Source organism: Scedosporium apiospermum (assembly GCF_000732125.1).
Source record: "Scedosporium apiospermum strain IHEM 14462 chromosome Unknown SEQ_SAPIO_0100, whole genome shotgun sequence".
NCBI classification, from domain to species: Eukaryota; Fungi; Ascomycota; class Sordariomycetes; order Microascales; family Microascaceae; genus Scedosporium; species Scedosporium apiospermum.
The window spans coordinates 438117-455038 of record NW_015971801.1 but is presented as its reverse complement, the minus strand read 5'-3'; the positions used below and the strand labels follow the sequence as shown (position 1 = coordinate 455038).

General features: G+C 50.8%; 1 protein-coding gene and 1 pseudogene across 1 annotated transcript; both read left to right on the top strand.

Annotated features, from left to right (window-relative positions):
• Positions 1–10049: 10049 nt before the first annotated feature.
• SAPIO_CDS6175 (uncharacterized protein) lies at positions 10050–10713 on the top strand (the record flags this gene model as incomplete). Its single annotated transcript, XM_016788348.1, has 4 exons — positions 10050–10106; positions 10164–10188; positions 10245–10529; positions 10616–10713. 4 exons carry the CDS (start codon positions 10050–10052, stop codon positions 10711–10713), a joined length of 465 nt encoding a protein of 154 aa, XP_016642105.1.
• A 1267-nt stretch (positions 10714–11980) lies between these two features.
• Positions 11981–16400, top strand: SAPIO_CDS6174 (annotated as a pseudogene; the record flags this gene model as incomplete).
• Positions 16401–16922: the final 522 nt, after the last annotated feature.

The window sequence follows — 16922 nt, the reverse complement described above, 5'->3', positions numbered from 1 at the left end:
TGCAAGCGTGTATATAATCTATGTATATACAGGAGAGAGCGCAGGTCTTCGTGACTGTGACTGTGACTGTGACGTATTGGCCAGCCACGTTCGCCACTGACCCTGAGGAATAAGTCACGGATTGTCGACTCCCTTGCGGGAAAACGACAGGATAAGATGCGGGCGCAAAGAGAAAAATGGGGATTGGGAACAAAGAAGTCAAAAGAGAAAAAAGAGGGTCGAGATCAAGGGGGAATTTCTGTGATTTGCTCTTTCCTCGGCCGTCCGTCCGGGTCGACTTGGGCTTTCTCCCCTCGGCCCCGTTCTTTCTCCAAGTCAAAGTCGCGCTGGCGCTGGTGGGGTCGTTCAAGGCTCAGTAGCGCCTGCCGGCAGTGGTTGTGGAGGAAATTGTGCAGGAACGAAACGTTCCCTCGACTCTTAAAAGGCAGGTGCGAACCGTCGCGGCCGTATTACAGTTGTAGTGTACGTATTGTACCGTGCCATACATTGGAAGTCAAATGTGAAATGTGTGCTCACGATTCAAAGGGCAGAAACGAGTCGATGCGGCTCGATGCAGAAGAACCAGATTTGTTTCGGTGCGGCATGCGGCGAACGGGAGGCCTAATGTTTATTTTGCACGGCATGAATGGCATCAATTCCGAGGAAACGCCATGCATAAATGCTCACACAGATACATCAACGTAGACCTCTCCTAGGTCCAAGTACTTCGTATTTTCTGGCAATGAAAGAATGGAGCACTTATCCGACGATTAAGAAGGGGCTGGATCACTTCGTAAATGCAGAAAGGACTTCTAGGGCCACGCATCACATCGGGGTCGTTGTGGGGAAAGGGGACCAGCGATAATAGCACCAAGGCCCAAGCCAGATCTGGTCTCGGCCGGCACCCCAAAATACCCCACTCCGCTGGAGCTCAACACTCAAAAAGCTGGCCTGAGCGTGAGGGGTTCGAGGGGTTCTCGCGGTTCGGAGATGATTGAGGCCAGCTGGTCGCTGCGGCTCAGCGGGGTTTCGGGAAGCAATTGTCGGTAAAGTTGACCGGTACAAGCAAATTTCAGTGGATTGGAACGGGAGACGAAGAACAGTTGGAAGCGAAAATTGGGGAAATGGCTCCACAGTCACAGGCAGTGCAGCACGGGATTTGCAAAATGATGCGATTCGAGATCGAGACGAGAAGTGAGAAATGAGGAGATGTGATCTTTTTTTTTTCTCTCTTTCTTGGGATTCGAGAAAAGCGGTCGCACAGAATATCATGTTTCTGCAAGGAAATACACCCACTGCGGCTGGTACATCTGATCTCCAACGGATAATGTTCCACGTCTGGTGAAGAATTTCCAGGAAACCAAACACGGTCGCATCGATCCATTCAATCAATCAAGCGACACCAGCCATTTTCGGCACTTGTCTTGCGCTGTGATGGACACGTCCAAGTGGCATCAATTGATGAGGCAATTACTAAGCGGTGGAGATACCCCAACTCCAGGTCCGCAAGGATTCTCGAAAGAGGAGAAGAAAGAACGACTGCCGAATTTGCGAGTTGGCCCAAGGATGAAGTATCAATACAAGTATCTTAGTACTTCGGGGTGCCAATTGCCGCAAGAGCCCTTTGATACATGCAACGGAGCAAGCCCCAAGCTCAAACCTCAAAACTCCCTTCCTTTCCAGCCTCGATCAGTGTACATTAATTGTAAGCTCTACTTCGTATGGGTTGACAGATGAAATCAGCTGAATTAATCGATGACCTTTCACCTATCACAGAGTAGATCCACGCTGGCCCACGACTCCAGGGTAGTGTTACTGTTTGTGATATTCCGCGCTTGCCTTTACTTCGCAGAATCGAGGCAGCATCTCATTCCAGTACTTCATAATTATACTTCCCGGATTTCGGTGCCGACGCCGATTCTAACCTCTCTAGGAAGAAGGTTAGCTCTTGACATTGTGGGCTGGCTCCGACAGTCTCCCTCCGACCTCGTAAAGCTTGAATCCTCGCCCTTCCAACGTTACTAGCTCTCCGTGCGATGTCGACCATGATGCCAACTTAACACCATCCCCATTCGGGTCCCGTCCAAGGAGAAGCTCCGTACTTCGACGGGTTACGTGGCATGAACTACTATCGTCGATGCTACCCCCGCATCGAAATCCCACTTTGATCTTGCTAGCTCAGTAAGCTCTCATCGACTCAATCTCGCAGCCCCATCTCAGTCGAAGTCACTATTCCCTTTCCGACTCCCTTCCTCCCTAATCGAGATGAATTGCAGCCACCTCCTCGCTCAATGCTCCCCACGTAGTCATGAAATCCATTGACCCCTGTTGTTTCCCCAGAAAAGTCTCCTCTCGCTCTCTCGCCTTGCTGATCCATACTCCCGACATAGCCCTCCGCAAGGCGGGGCCCCGAATACGACTCCCCTCATCAAGTTGACACATGAGCGAAGATCCTCCGCTTCGGTTTCATTCAGACGACAGAATAATGAAAGAGGAAGCTCTTCAAGCCGGCCCGTGAGCGACCCGGTGCAATCTACCCGTTCCGCTCGTTAGCCTGCCAATCCCAGCTAATTACGAAATACCTTCTTCCGCCGCTTGCTGAGCCCAAAATTGTGACTACCGGCTCTTGAGATCTCTGGGCTTGCCAGTCGGATAAAACCTTGCCCGTTGCCGCCACCCAAAGCGAAGTTCGGATTTCAATTGTATTTTTTCTTCTTTTATTTTTGCCTTGTTTTGTGATGATAAGTGAGACTTTATTATTAGACAGCAGCCTGACTGGAAACCGGGTCTGGAGCGCGCCCTTGACGGGTGCCTTCTCCGACGGAAATAACGGCGAGCGTCCCGACATCAGTCGATTTATTCACTTTTGTTGGGATTTCATGGCCCGACATCAACGGCACACTGGCGTGGCGGCCCAGTAATGAGCGATGGAAGTGTGAGAGGTAGTCTGTAATCTACATTGATGCTTGGGGTCTGTTCCTACCAACGTCCTTGACTTGAAGCAGGATTCGCGCCTGTCGAGGTATTTAAGGCGATGTCTCACCGACCGAATAGCGTTGACTCGGCCGAACGCCCAACCCCGGCTCGGATTCATGCGCGTCTTTTCCGATATTTGAGAGCAAGGGGGTTTCACAGGGAAAATAACCGCCAGAAAGAGGGATCACATGGATGATGGGATTCATCACACTTCCGAGCGGTTTTGAGGCGTGCTCCACGTTCCCGTTGATCATTGCTGCCCCTCTTCGCTTCATTACTCCCGAATCCCGATGGACTTTCACCGATTCCTTCTCGGGAACAGTGCCTCTGCCGCGTCTCCGCGGACAGACATAGCTAGTTTGGAGCCTGTACCCGTCCCATGCCACGCCTCCCTTAGCCTATCTTTGACCATTGCCCGGAGATTTGCTGCAATCTCCACCAGTGCTTGATGCTTCTCGAGTGAGAGTTGGTCCGTTCGTCATCCACCAGAGCCGGGTTTCTCGCTCTCATTTCGTACGGGCGGTCCCGACTGTTGGTCGAGAACTTAGCAGGGCACAAAGATAGGGGAATGGCGGGTTTCAGGATCCGGCCGAGAGACTCGTCACGGAGATCACAGAGACTAAACCTCTAGCCCGGCCCATCCTCTGATCACACTCTCAATTGAGCTTGTGGTGAGGCACATTGACAGCGGTTACAAAGTGGAGTTAGCAAGACTGAACAGGAATGGGACGGAGTACCATACAGCAAAGACGCGGCGAAATGGCCGAGGGGTACGCAAGAACAGCGACTGGAGAAGCTCTTCGAAATATATATAGAACTTTTGCCCAGGTGACATTAAATCTAGAAGTTTGTTGTTGGCACTCCTATGCCTCCTACACTTATTGCCAGGTTCTTCTTATCAAAGGCCCAAGGATGAAAGGCAGGACATGAGCTTCAAATCGTAAATATCACACATGAAGAGGGGCCTTTTGGTGAGAATTATCATCACATAGGAGATGCAATGCCTCTTGTAATATTAATAGAATCTCAATTTGCTATCAAAAATGGAGAAGTAAGGTTGTCTTGCTTCCCAACTAAAGATCAAAAAACCTCTAGGCTATTCTCTCCTGAGAAAACTTGATTATTTCTATCGAAAATGAAGAACTAAGACCTCGTCTGTCTTGGTCTCCAACTGAAGGCAAATCCCTCTCCCATTCTCCCATAGAAATAGGGAACTCAACCAAAAAAGGGATTAGGGAAATGAGTTTCTTCGACTGGTAGATATAGCTCAAGCGCCGAAATCTACCAGCATCGAACATCTGTTTGCCTGGGCCAGCGGACCTACAGGCCGATCAAGCCCTAACAATTGATGCTGGAAGATAAACAACGCATTTCCACCTTTCCCAGGAACGTTTCATATCCTCGTGACCTCATTTCCATGATCGCAAACTTCGTAAACCCCATCGCTCAGCCATCGAAAAGAAAGAAAATCATCCGGCATCCTGCCGCCCTTCCACCAACAGACAAGATCCTCAAAGAAGAGGCAAATCCTCAGTGCAAAAAGGCCAAGAAAACCTGCTGCCGCATAACCTCGCGAAAGGGGGTTTGACAAAGGTCAGCTTGTTCTGGATGGATTGGTGACCTTTCCACCTACCCCTACCAGTATGCTCATTTGAAGCCCTTATCCCATTGAATGTATAGAAGACCATGCGACACCCTGCAATGCTCTGTGAGTGTGCACTCTTGTAGAGCATTACAGGGTGTCCCATCTATCACGGCCAGCAACCTGGCACAGATTGCTCTTCTTCTGGATGTCAAGTAAATAAAGGGGCATTCCCTGTTGACGTAGGTTTTTGGCAATTCCCACCACCTGATTTCCTGGCTCGGAGGGATGATCTGGGCCCAGCTGAGCTGGGGACCCTTATATGGCGTAAAATAAACACACACATACACCCACTGTCCCTGCAATGCTCAGTGAGCGTGTACTTGTCACTGAGAAGGAAAGACATGCAGTCGAAGGCCTGGCCATCCGAATCTGTGTTCGCCACTTGCCCAGGCATTGAAACGAGATCGTAATTAATCCCGTTCAGGCGCTCAATCTACACCCACAGATCCCCCCGCAATCAAAAGGGAATCAGCCTCTGCGCAATAAATACTAGGTTTATGCCTCCTCTAACCTGCATCCTCGGCTGCTCCGATCGAGGATGCAGGTATGGGCATAGGTACAACGGTGGCTATTACGGGCGAAGCTCCGAAGCGCACTCCTGTCGACAGCGGTCTCATTAACATCTGCTGGCGGAGACGGTTGGGGAAACATGAACGCTGTTGTTCCAGGAAAGAAAACTTCTCGAGAGGAAAAAAGAACGGAGCTCTATTGGGTACGAGGGTTGGCCCACGCATTTCAGCCGGACCTGCAACAGCTACATATCCATGTTTACTGGCGTCCGCACCAGTATACGCCTCAGGTGTCCTCATTATCCTCGACCGGTTGAGGAATGCGGGTTCCAATTCTAATTGGGGGAGTGAGGTTCCTGTTGACGCTCGGAGGAGTGAGAGTTCCATTGGCAGTGGGAGGCGTGTCATTGCGCAGACTTGACCGCCGAGCCCTGGGGTGAGCATATCCTACAGCTAAGGAGTCATGCTCACTGCTGTTGGTGGCTGAGGGAACCCAGAGCCCGGCGGGTTGCCTACTCGCTTGTCTGGACAGCTCCTCGTTGATGTCAGATGGAGCCGCGCTTGAGAAGGACACTCTCCGATTGCGCCTGGGACTTGCGTTATCTCCGTTAACGGCAGAGCCCAAGGAGCCGTCCCTTAAAGATTCAGGAATTTGAGGAATTGTATGTGTAAGGGTCGGGTCGTCATACCAGGGCGTAGGACGCCGGGGTGGTGAGAAGGAACTGGGGGTAGCCGGAGGTGAAGGACTATGTTCGCGATGGGCTCCGTCAGTCGCGGAGTGGTTGAGAGGCTCGAAGGAGATGTTTGAGTTGTTATTTATCGAGAGGCTTGGTAGTTCCTGGGGTGGGACGTTGTTTTCGTCGTTCGTGCCGTCTGTCTGGGTGCCTCGCGTGGTGGTAGTGGGAGGATCGTCGACGAGGGACTGAGGGCTTCCCACAACCGCAGTTGAAGGATGGCCATTCCCTGTTTCTCCATGAGGAGGGTTTAAGCTTGAGCTTGAGCTGGAGGATCTCCATGGCGTATTGGTCCGTTCCCCGAGCTCAATGTCTTCAGGAGCGGGCTCACGAAGCCCCTGGCCTCTGTCCCTGTTTTGATTGATCCAGTGACATAAAAGACCAAAGCATGCCAGCAACAGCGCAAGAACAAGTATTCCAAGAAATACTGCACTGGCAATCGCTGCACTCCCCACATGCGGACCAGTATCGAGAGACGGAATTTCCTGGTATTCTGTCACTGTCACAACCGGGATACTTGATGTGATGGTAACATTTTTCAGCCCATTCATAGAAGTTGTTGAATGGCCACTTGGAGTAGTGGCTAGCTGGCTTGGAGTAGACTTGAGACTGATATTCATTGTATATCCCTTTATTGACAAGAGGAGAAAAGTTAGCCACAATTCACAGCCAGAAGATTAACGAGGCTTACTTACAAGTTCTAATTTGTGTTTGGAATTTGTCTGTAAGGATGGAGCAGAGAGCAGATGTTCGGCCTGTCCGTATCAAAAGATTAGTCCAAGCCCAACTAAGGAGAAGAAATAGTAGAAAATGGGTACCGCTGGTGAAAGCAAAGGTCCCCCGTTTCTTGAGGTGAGTATATAGACAGAGAAACTAATCTAGAGATCAACATACCAGGTTGAAGAGCAGACAACGCGAGAGGTTTCTGGATAATTGTGGTTTGAAGCAGGTATAATGCTTTAAAAGGGAATACGTCTCCACCCACTTGCTAGATTGGAGATAGAATTGATTGAATAGAGAGGCTGTGGGAATGGGTTCTAGGTTGGAAGTTAGATGATTGATGTGATAGCAATGGAAAGATGATGGAGACTGGATTGCTGAATTTGAAATCTGTAGGTTGTGAGATGGGGAGAAGAGAGAACAAACTTGGTGGTTGGGTCCTTTATCGAGGAAAGATTTCTCCAGATGATTACGGCTCTGGTCTTCCTCCAGTTATCTATAAATCGTCCCTTCCCTTATGGAGGAGAGGTAGTGATTCACAGCCTAGACTCACAAGTTAAAGGGAAAGAAGTATTCCTAAACTACTAATGAGATACCCTTTCCGTCATGGACATCTCATACTTTTCTCTATAGAGTATTGGTCTTCTATTTATCTATAAATCGTTCCTTCCCTGATGAAGGAGAAGTAGTGATTCACAGGCTGGACTCACAAGTTAAAGAGAATAGAGTATACTTAAACTAGAACCGATGGGATGCTCTTTGCTTGTGGGTGTCTCACATTTAACTCCAGTTGGATGTCCCCAGTCTCTTTTGTGCCATTACTAGACAATACCCGTCTTATTGTCCTATAATTGTATGCTCACTACTAGATGGAAAATTCATGGACTCCACTGAAAGAGTCGACAAGTCTCTCGGTGTCCGTCTTGTTATCTCATGTTCTTCAGGGATCCAAGTCCGTCCATCTTCGCTTACAACTGGTGCCGAGAGCTGGGTAGCACCGTAGGGCCCAAGGTTATCATCACTAGATACGGAACTGAAATCTTCTCGTTGAAGATAGCCATCACCTCGGTCGAAACAGGCCTTCTGGCGATGAAGGCACGGCCAGAGAGTCGATGGTGCGACTTGATATGTATGGAATCGGATAGGATGGGAGAGGGGCTGCGGGAATAGAGACCTGAGGAGGAAGACCGTATAGGCCTGACTGAAACCACAAATACGAGCGGAATCAACGAGACCGTGTAGTGACTTGAGGGGGTTGCATATGCTCAGGTATCCGTCGGGGCAGTATTCAACTGAGTCAAGCGAACGGTTAGGTTTGATCTTGGACGGCAGATGAGGAGAGGTCATCATACCGGATGGGATTATCATTTCTTCTGAAAACTGGCCACCGGGTCGAACCCATAGTACCTTCGACAGAGGAGGATGAAACTGGACATGGTCGAAATTCCTCGTCTCTTTTCTTGTACATGGGCAAAGTCCTTGAGGAGTTCATTCAAATTCCTCGTACCTGGACGCATAAGGTGGTCTGATACGCCAGCACCGAAACCATGCCGCGTCATATCAATCTCGACTGTCAAGTTCTGAATATAAGGCCCATACTTCTGCAGCCATTTGGTAGACAATGGGCTCAGACGAGGTCCGATATACGGGTTGTAAATGACGTGGAATCGCCGAACCATGAGGAAAGATATTAACGCGTCGCTTCGGAACTCAAAATTTACTTCGAAGTAAGGCTGAAGAGATGCCGATGAGTCGAAAAGTGATGTAAACTCATTTCTGCGCCACACGCCCTTGGCCCATTTGGTAGCTGTAAGGAGGACGGGCTTCTTGGCTGGGTCATGACCGATCACATATTGCCAGATCAAAAACCGAACCTCAGCGGGAAGAGAAAAGTAGTCGTGTCTCGTCTTCACCGGCAGGCGCTTGTGTTCCCGGAGAAACAGGTTTGTAGACTTTCGAAACTCGATAGCTTTGTCCGGGCCCCCGATGTGCCTGGGGTACTGATGGAACACAATGTCGACCGTGCGATGCCACGGGGGAACTTCAACGACTTGGTCCTCGTCCGATCTATCCGAATTTATTGTCAAGGGAGATTGGATGTGCCCTTGAGAGAATCCTCGGAACAGATTTGATCTGATAGATGTTGGGGTGGTGTTCGAGGACGGCGATGGTCGTACCGGGGTAGAGACGGAAGCTCGATCGATAAGTTGAGATAGCGATGGCTTTTTCTTTAGTCGCTGCTTTAATGAGGACTTGGCAGAGGTGCTGGATGTGAGGGACGCCCCAGAACTTACCACTCTTGGGGCGGAAAGCGGAGTGATGGGTAGATATTCTGAGCTACTGATTTTAGCGTCCATTGTGCGGTGGGACTGTGATGGGTCGAGGGAGTAAGTTGTTTTGGTAGGTAAGGAAACAAGGCGAGTCACGCTCTTTTGTATGCCGCGGATACGACCTGACTTGTTGCCCAAGATTCAAAGAACTCATTGATGCGAAAATGGCAAAGGCAGGTGACGGATCCTTTGTCTGAGTCAGATCCTGTGACAGGGTTGGACTTCTTCCAGGATTACCATTTAAGTATTTCCTATTCCTTTGATCCACCTGTGGAGAGATGCCACATCTGTGATATTGGACTCCAAGGTCTCATATCGACTGGAAACAGCCCAAGCTCCAGCCACTGACCATGGCCGAGGGGCAATGCCAAAGGCAGGTGCGACCGGAATAGGTGATGTCTCCTCAAAGTTTCCGCCAGTTCAGGAATTCCCACATCTGAACACATCTCATCCTTGATTCCGATTATATACCCGAAATATGGATATTAATCGGTGGAGATCGAAAGTGTCGGGCTCAACTTACACACGACACCGACGCCCAAAACGACCTACCTAGGAAGGGTGAGTATTAGGCAAACAACAGTACAATGAATGGCCAAACTTCCGAGAAGAAGGGGTTATAAGAATAGAAAAAAATCAGTTAACATCGTTTACAAATTTGGCTGGTCAAAACTAGAGCCGTTCTACTGAGTAGCGTCCGAGGGTCTTTGAGCTTGCCTTGGCTGGGTCCCAGCCACGGACTACAACAGCGAAACTAGAATACAATTCTCGAATGAGATGACTATATAGCCTGTATAAGAGCAAAATAGCTTCTCAAATTATCAAGACAATCCTATATTCAAATTGTTAGAGAAAAATCGTATCGAGGGTCGTGACAAGGTGAGCGAAGCACCCACGAAGCGTCGTCGTCGTGATGTCGTTCATTATCACCACGTGACCTGTTGCCACCCTTGTGGCGATAAGATAACAGATTGTGGGGGCGGGGTATCTTTTTGGTCTCTTTTTTTCTGGCAGCTTCCCGAAGGTCCAGTCGAAGCAAGAAATATTATTTATCACCTCAATATTTAGCTGCACGACCATCTGCTTGCCTCCCTTGGTTCCCCAGACCGCCGAATTATTGGATTTTTTAGGTCCTTTTTTCTTGCAAACGATAACCATGTCGGCCCCCGTACCAAGAAACTTTGACGCTGAGAATGCCGATAACCTCGAGGATGTATGCATGATCGACCCCTTACCTGAGGCGCAGTGCAGCAGCTAACTTCGTATCCAGATCGAGAGGCAATTCGCCGTCAAGGGTTCGTTTCGCAACACTATCTTCGTGTCGGACCTCGGTGCTAACCCTTTTTCGCAGCCGTCCAGCACATGCAGACCTACTGGTCGATCCTCGAACGAGTCAAGGGCTCGGCGCTCCGCCTGACGCGCTGGGACGACGAGATCTACGAGCACCTCAAGGAGGCGTTCCCCGAGTTCGATCCTGCCGAGACGATTGATGAGGATAAGATGAAGAGCAAGGAGGGCAAGGAGAGGTGGCGGAACTTTATGATGAAGTATGACAAGAAGGTTGGAGAGTTCAACTTTGGAACGATGTTGAGGTCGAACCCCAAGTTTGAGTATGGCCGTGAGGAGACTATTTTTGGTATGCGGCGCTGTTTCACTACACCTTCTTTTTTTCTCCTCTTTCATTTGTCTTTCTTGGTTGGAGCAGTACTGATGTTTGAACAGTCCCCAGGATGCAGTTCTATGCTATTGAGATTGCGAGGAATCGCCACGGCTTGAATGACTGGATATGGGAGCAGGCTCAGAAGGAGAGCTCGAAATGAAGCTCGGGAGGAAAGAATAGCCTTCACGGACGCTAATTGAAAACGATGCCATGATACCATAATAGAGACGGGACATAAAAAAAACGACGATGGACGGAAGTGCCGGTTTTACGCGGCATGTGCGGCTTGCGCCGAGGTTCAGAAATGGATTTTAGATATGGAAAGCCAATATATCCCTGGCTAGGTGGGAATAATCCCCCTTGTTCGAATCGAGTGCAAGCTTTGGAGTGTTAAGGCTCGCTTACGGCCTTCGATGAGATGGACCAAATCGAGTCGAGTTTCGGATCATCTTGTGCGAGGCGCCACCCCCGATCTACAATGTACTATTTCTAGCATCCTAGCTCGTATTTCTTCAAGCCTAAAAGCAGTGTACCGACCACATCGGCGAGAGTCGCTGTTTTGGGCCGTTTCACGATTTGAAAGTCACTATAGAAAACTGGCACGGTGTATTTTTTTCCCCGTCATGGAAATTCCGTCTCTCCAGCAGCCAAGGGGCAAATCAAAGTTCTCATCTAGTTTTCCTTCCCTCGGCACCACCATCGCCCTGCGACACATTGAGGGGTCGCTGATCTCAACCGCCCTGTGAAAGCGAGCATTTTCTAGTATTGAAATGCAGCCAGTATTTATAGAGCTTAGTCTGCACTGTTGACTTGTGTCTTTCGACGACTAAAAACACCAAGGGAGGAAAAAGCGAGGCTCAGACTTACAATGGACGTTCTTCCCCGCACCTCCGATTCCAGGTCCGACAGCACCGGCCAAGTTCCGGATCAGGACCCACATTTATCGGAGACCAGTTCAATATTGCCAGACATCGACAGTATGAACCTGCAAGAGATTTACCGATAGATTTAGTCTACATAGTCTACTAAGGATATATATATTTTCTGATCTTAGAATAAAATCTAAATATTTATTATTTTGTTATTTTTAGATTCACTATATGATGTAACTAAATGATGTATCAATCTTTGTTCTCTTTGTTCTTGTCCTACCGACCAATGTGAAGAAAGCCTCGAAGCAAGGGAGACGGTTACACTCTCCCTTCAAAAGTTCTCCCGAGTCGTAATGCATGCATACCAGTGCACAGCCATGGCATGCAGGTCATGAGCCATTCCTTTGACGACTTACCAACTTCCTTCTCATACCAGGCGCTTTCATCTTGTCCCATTCTCATGGTAAACCTCTCTTCATCCATCTTTGATCTCATTTCACCCCCAATGCCCCATCCCAAACCTAAACGGACTACTCGGCTAGCGCTGCCGCCAAGATGAATGTTTTGAAGAAGTTATTCCGGAGAAAGAAGAAGAAGCAGCAATTCAGAAGGAGGAACCAGCCGCCCAGGAAGAAATTCCCTCCGCCGAAGCCATCATGGAAACACCTCTTCGCCTTCACTACCCAGCACGACTCAGCAACCCTCTCCTTCAGCCTCCTCACCTGTTTAGCCACCAGTGGTCTCAAGGCCTTCCTGCCCATCGTTTACGGCTTCATCTTCGATGCCATTTCCGAATTCGGCTCGGGTTCCGTGGAAGGCAGGGAGTTCCTAAAGGTGGTGGTGAAGTGGGCCGTGGTATTGGTAGGCATGGGGGTCGGAACTTGGATAGCTAATGGCTCCAACATGGGTGCTTGGATTCAGTTTGGAGAACGGCAAGCGAGGACTGCGAGGAAGGAGATTTTCAAGAGTCTCTTGGTGAAGGACATGGCGTGGTACGACTCGCAGGCCGACGGGATATGGAGTCTACTAACTCGAATCGAATCGTATATCGTCCCTTTCTCCCCCGTTGTTATCCGACGGTAACATAGAAAGCCATAGGAGTAGAGACTGACTTGGTGACAAACCAGACAAACTCGCGAGCTCCAACTAGCAACCTCACAAGTCTTCGGCCTCCTCATGTCCGACTTGCTCACAGCTATAGCTTCCATCACCGTAGCCTTCTATTTCTCCTTCCGCCTAACCTTCGTCCTCCTTACCACCGTCCCCATCTCATTCATCATCCTGCAGTTTGTCGTCTCTCCTCTCGCGCCCGCCATCCAAGCCCAAAAGCAGCACCTAGCAGAAGCATCCAAGCTCGCCTCCGCCTCCATCACCGCCATCGACCTCGTCAAGATCTTCAACGCCTTCGACACAGAGACCTGGCATTACCTCAAGGCCATACAAAGAGCCGCCGCTCAGTATCTCATCCAGGCGAGGTGCAATACCCTCCAAATCGGCTATGGGCAGTTCTTAACCATTTCGCTATTCTTTGCCGGGTTCTGGTATGGTGCTGCGTTGGTCGATTCGGGGGCGAGTCCGGGAAGTATTCTTACTACTTTTTATGCGACGTTGTTGGCTTTTGAGGGGTTCGAGTCCCTTATGCCGCAGTGGTTGGTGTTGTCGAAGGGGATGGCTGCTGGGTTGGAGTTGAGGGAACTTACGAGGAATGATGAGGTTATGGGGAGTGATAAGGAAGGACATTTCATCTCGTGGCCCTCCAGCTGCGTAGGGCACGTCACACTTGAGAATGTGAGTGCTTTCTACTCAACTATTAGCTCGGCTTTTATTCCCTTTTCTAAACCGCTGTCGATGAAAATTCCAGGTAAGCTTCGCCTACCCGTCGAATCCGACAAAACAGGTCCTCGCTCCATCGAATTTCGTCTTCCCAGCCGGGCACCTCACATTCCTCGTCGGCCGCAGCGGCTCAGGCAAAAGCACCATCGGCAACCTCATCCTCCGATTCTACGACCCGGACAGCGGCGAGATCCACGTCGACGGCCGACCGCTAAAGACACTCAACCTCGAATGGCTCCGAAAGAACGTGACGTTGGTGCAGCAATCAAGCGTCTTGTTTAACGACACCTTTTTCCAAAACATCGCACTCGGAGACCTTGAAGACCCGGACTCCGTATCGAGAGAACAAGTCAAAGCTGCGTGTGAGGCGGTGCTGCTTCAGTCGACCCTAACGTCGTTACCGCAGGGCTGGGATACCATGGTTGGACCCGGTGGACATAGTTTGTCCGGTGGCCAGAGGCAGAGACTTGCGCTCGCGAGGGCGAGGTTAAGGAATACACCGGTGTTGGTCTTGGACGAGGTCACGAGCGGTCTGGATCGGTTGAGTCGTACGCTTGTGATGGAGGCGTTGAGGGAGTGGAGGAGGGGGAAGACTACTATTGTCATCACACATGATGTTTCTCAGATCGAGGAAGGGGATTACACCTACGTGATGGACAAGGGTGAAGTCGTGGAAGAAGGACACAGGAGCCAGCTCCTGGAGAACGAGGATGGCCTTTTCGCTTCGCTGGTCGCCGCTGCTAGGGATGATGCCGATACAAGCGAAGACTCGTCCCCCAAGGAGGCATCGACTCTAGAATCGCCTCACAGCGAAGTCCCTGCATCACAGCCAGAAAAGCCCAAGTTTGCTAAGAACCGGCTCTCTATTCGTCTCCTAGAGTCCATTGAACGTGACTTCAGACATTCTCGCCAAGGTCTACCTAGAGACCCAGTTCTTGTCGGGAACCTAGGCTACTCGAACAGTGTTAGGACCGAGTCTATGCCGCAAAGCGACGATTTTAGGGACCATCGTAGGCACCCGCGAACGCTAGCCAAAGGACCACGAACTGAAAGCACCATGTTTAAGAAAGGTGGAGCGTTGGATAGCGAAGACAGCCTCCACTCGAAGAAGAGGACTGTTCCTCCCGAACACGACACACCTCGCGCCTCCATTGAGCTTCTCGAGATCATGGGCCGTTCGATCCAAGACTCTCGCCGCAAATCATCGTCCGGCATCAGGTCATGGCAGAGCGACACACAAAGCAGCCCTCCAGGAGAAAAGGGCAAAAAGAAATCGAAAAATGGCCCGAAAGATGAAGAAAAGAAAAAGGGCGAATACGACATCAACTCGCCCTTATCGACAATCATCCTCACCGTCTGGCCCAACCTCACCAACTCCCAACGTCTCGCCTTCCTCACAGGTCTAACAACATGCATCATCACTTGTGGCGCCAACCCAGCCTTCGCATACTGCCTCGCGCAGCTCCTCAACGCGTTCTGGGCGCCCGAGAACCGTATGGAAGTCGGCAAGCCCTGGGCGCTTGCGACGCTTGGGATCGGCGTCGCGGCGGGGCTCATGGACTTTGTCACGAGGTTCCTGATGGAGTATACGGGCCAATGCTGGATTAATGCTCTACGCATGGAGGCCCTTTCGCGTATACTGCGACAGCCGAAGACGTGGTTCGATACGTCTGAGAATAGCCCCGGGAAGATTAGCGAGTGTTTGGATCGGAATGCTGAGGAGATGCGAAATATTGTTGGGCGGTTCTTGCCTAGCATTCTCTTGGTGGCGGGGATGGTCACGGCATCGATTACATGGTCCCTCGTCGTGTCGTGGAAACTTACGCTCGTGGCTCTCTCTACGCTGCCGGTATACATCGGGACGCTGAACTTTCTGTCGCACATGGGCAGCAAGTGGGAAGCCAGATGCAACGACGGGGCTGAGGTGGCCAGCAACGTGGCTCGGGAGGCTTTCATTAACATTCGAGTGGTGCGAGCGCTGACCCTCGAAGCCTACTTTTCCAAGAAGCACGAAGAGGCAACGGCGAAACTCTCGGAGCTCGGCCTCAAGAGGGCCGCATACACGGGCTTCTGCTACGGATTACAGCAGTCGATAAACCTCTACGTGACAGCTCTCGTCTTCTATTACGGCGCGTACCTTCTCGCGGGCGCGAAAGAGATCCCCCTACAGGACGTGGTGCAGGTTATTAACTTGCTCCTGCTATCCCTCGGCATGGCGTCGGTGATTCTTTCGTCGATGCCACAGATTTCCGCGGCACGGGCGACAGCTATTCAGATGCTCAACTATGCGAACTTGCCGTTAAGTTCGTCCTATGAAAGTACGGGGACGAAGAAGGTGTTCACGCCGTTTCCGATATTGTTTAGAGGTTTGTCGTTTGCGTACCCTTCGCGACCGAGTCAGCAGGTGCTTAGGAACCTGGAACTCCGGATCGATGCGGGGACAACCACGGCAATTGTCGGACCCTCGGGGTGCGGCAAGAGCACTCTTCTGTCCCTGCTCCTCGGCCTCTACGAGCCCTCGAAATCCCCCGCAACCCGCATCAACGACAGCAGTGCGACTCTCCCCGACGGCTCATCTCCCACTCTCTTCTTCGGAGGCATCCCTTCTTCCCAAGTCGACATCGAGCACCTCCGCTCCATGACAACCTACGTCCCCCAAACACCCTTCCTCTTTCCTACCACCCTAACCGAAAACATAGCCTACAACATACCCGAGAACCACCCGCTCCGCTCTCCCGTCAACATTGAAGAAGCGGCGCGCACGGCGGGAATCCACACATTCATCTCCAGCCTGCCGGACGGGTACGCGACGATCGTGGGCGACGGCGGACAGACGTTGTCGGGGGGTCAAGCGCAGCGCGTCTGTATCGCGCGGGCGTTGGTTAGACGGCCGAGGTTGCTGATCTTGGATGAGCCGACGAGTGCGTTGGATGCGGAGAGTGCGGAGGCGGTGAGGGGGGCTATTGGGGGGTTGGAAGGGGTGAGGAGTGGGAGGATGGGGGTTGTGGTTGTTACGCATTGTAGGGAGATGATGAAGGTCGTGGATCGGGTTGTTGTTTTGGAAGGGGGGTTTGTTGTTGAGGAGGGGAGGTATGAGGAGTTGGTTGCTAGGAGGGGGAGGTTTGCGCGGCTTGTGGATTAGGAGAGAAGGGGAGGATCGGTAATTTGGGTTGGATGTTGGACGTCCATGCTTCAACTCTCGTCTCGGTGCTTGGGAGGTTGCGCGTTGTGTTACATTATGTTTCTCTAATAACGGGTGCGCGATAATACAAACTTAGTCTAATAACCAATATTCTAGGCCGGCACAGTCCGGTGAACGAAAACAAAGCCTTTGGGGGATAGATGTACGAAGTAATGCCCGATGGTCTGACTCGCGTGGTTTGGGGAGCCAGAGCCTTGTGACGGAGTGTGTTTCCATGTTGGCCCTACGACCTACGGAGTATTCGTGTGTAGTTTAGATCGGACTGATGGTAATGTGCTTGTCCCTTGTTCTTCTGTCCCTTTTTTTCTATGTAGGTCGTGCATGTGTAAGTGTTCCAGTCTCGAATGAAGATTGTGAACACGAAATGTGACATGCTACTTCTTCGGGGAGGAGGGTGTTGTGTGTCGTATGACGAGCTGAGGCATGAAGGTAAGTTGACAAGGTTCGAGCTGGGCTTCTCTT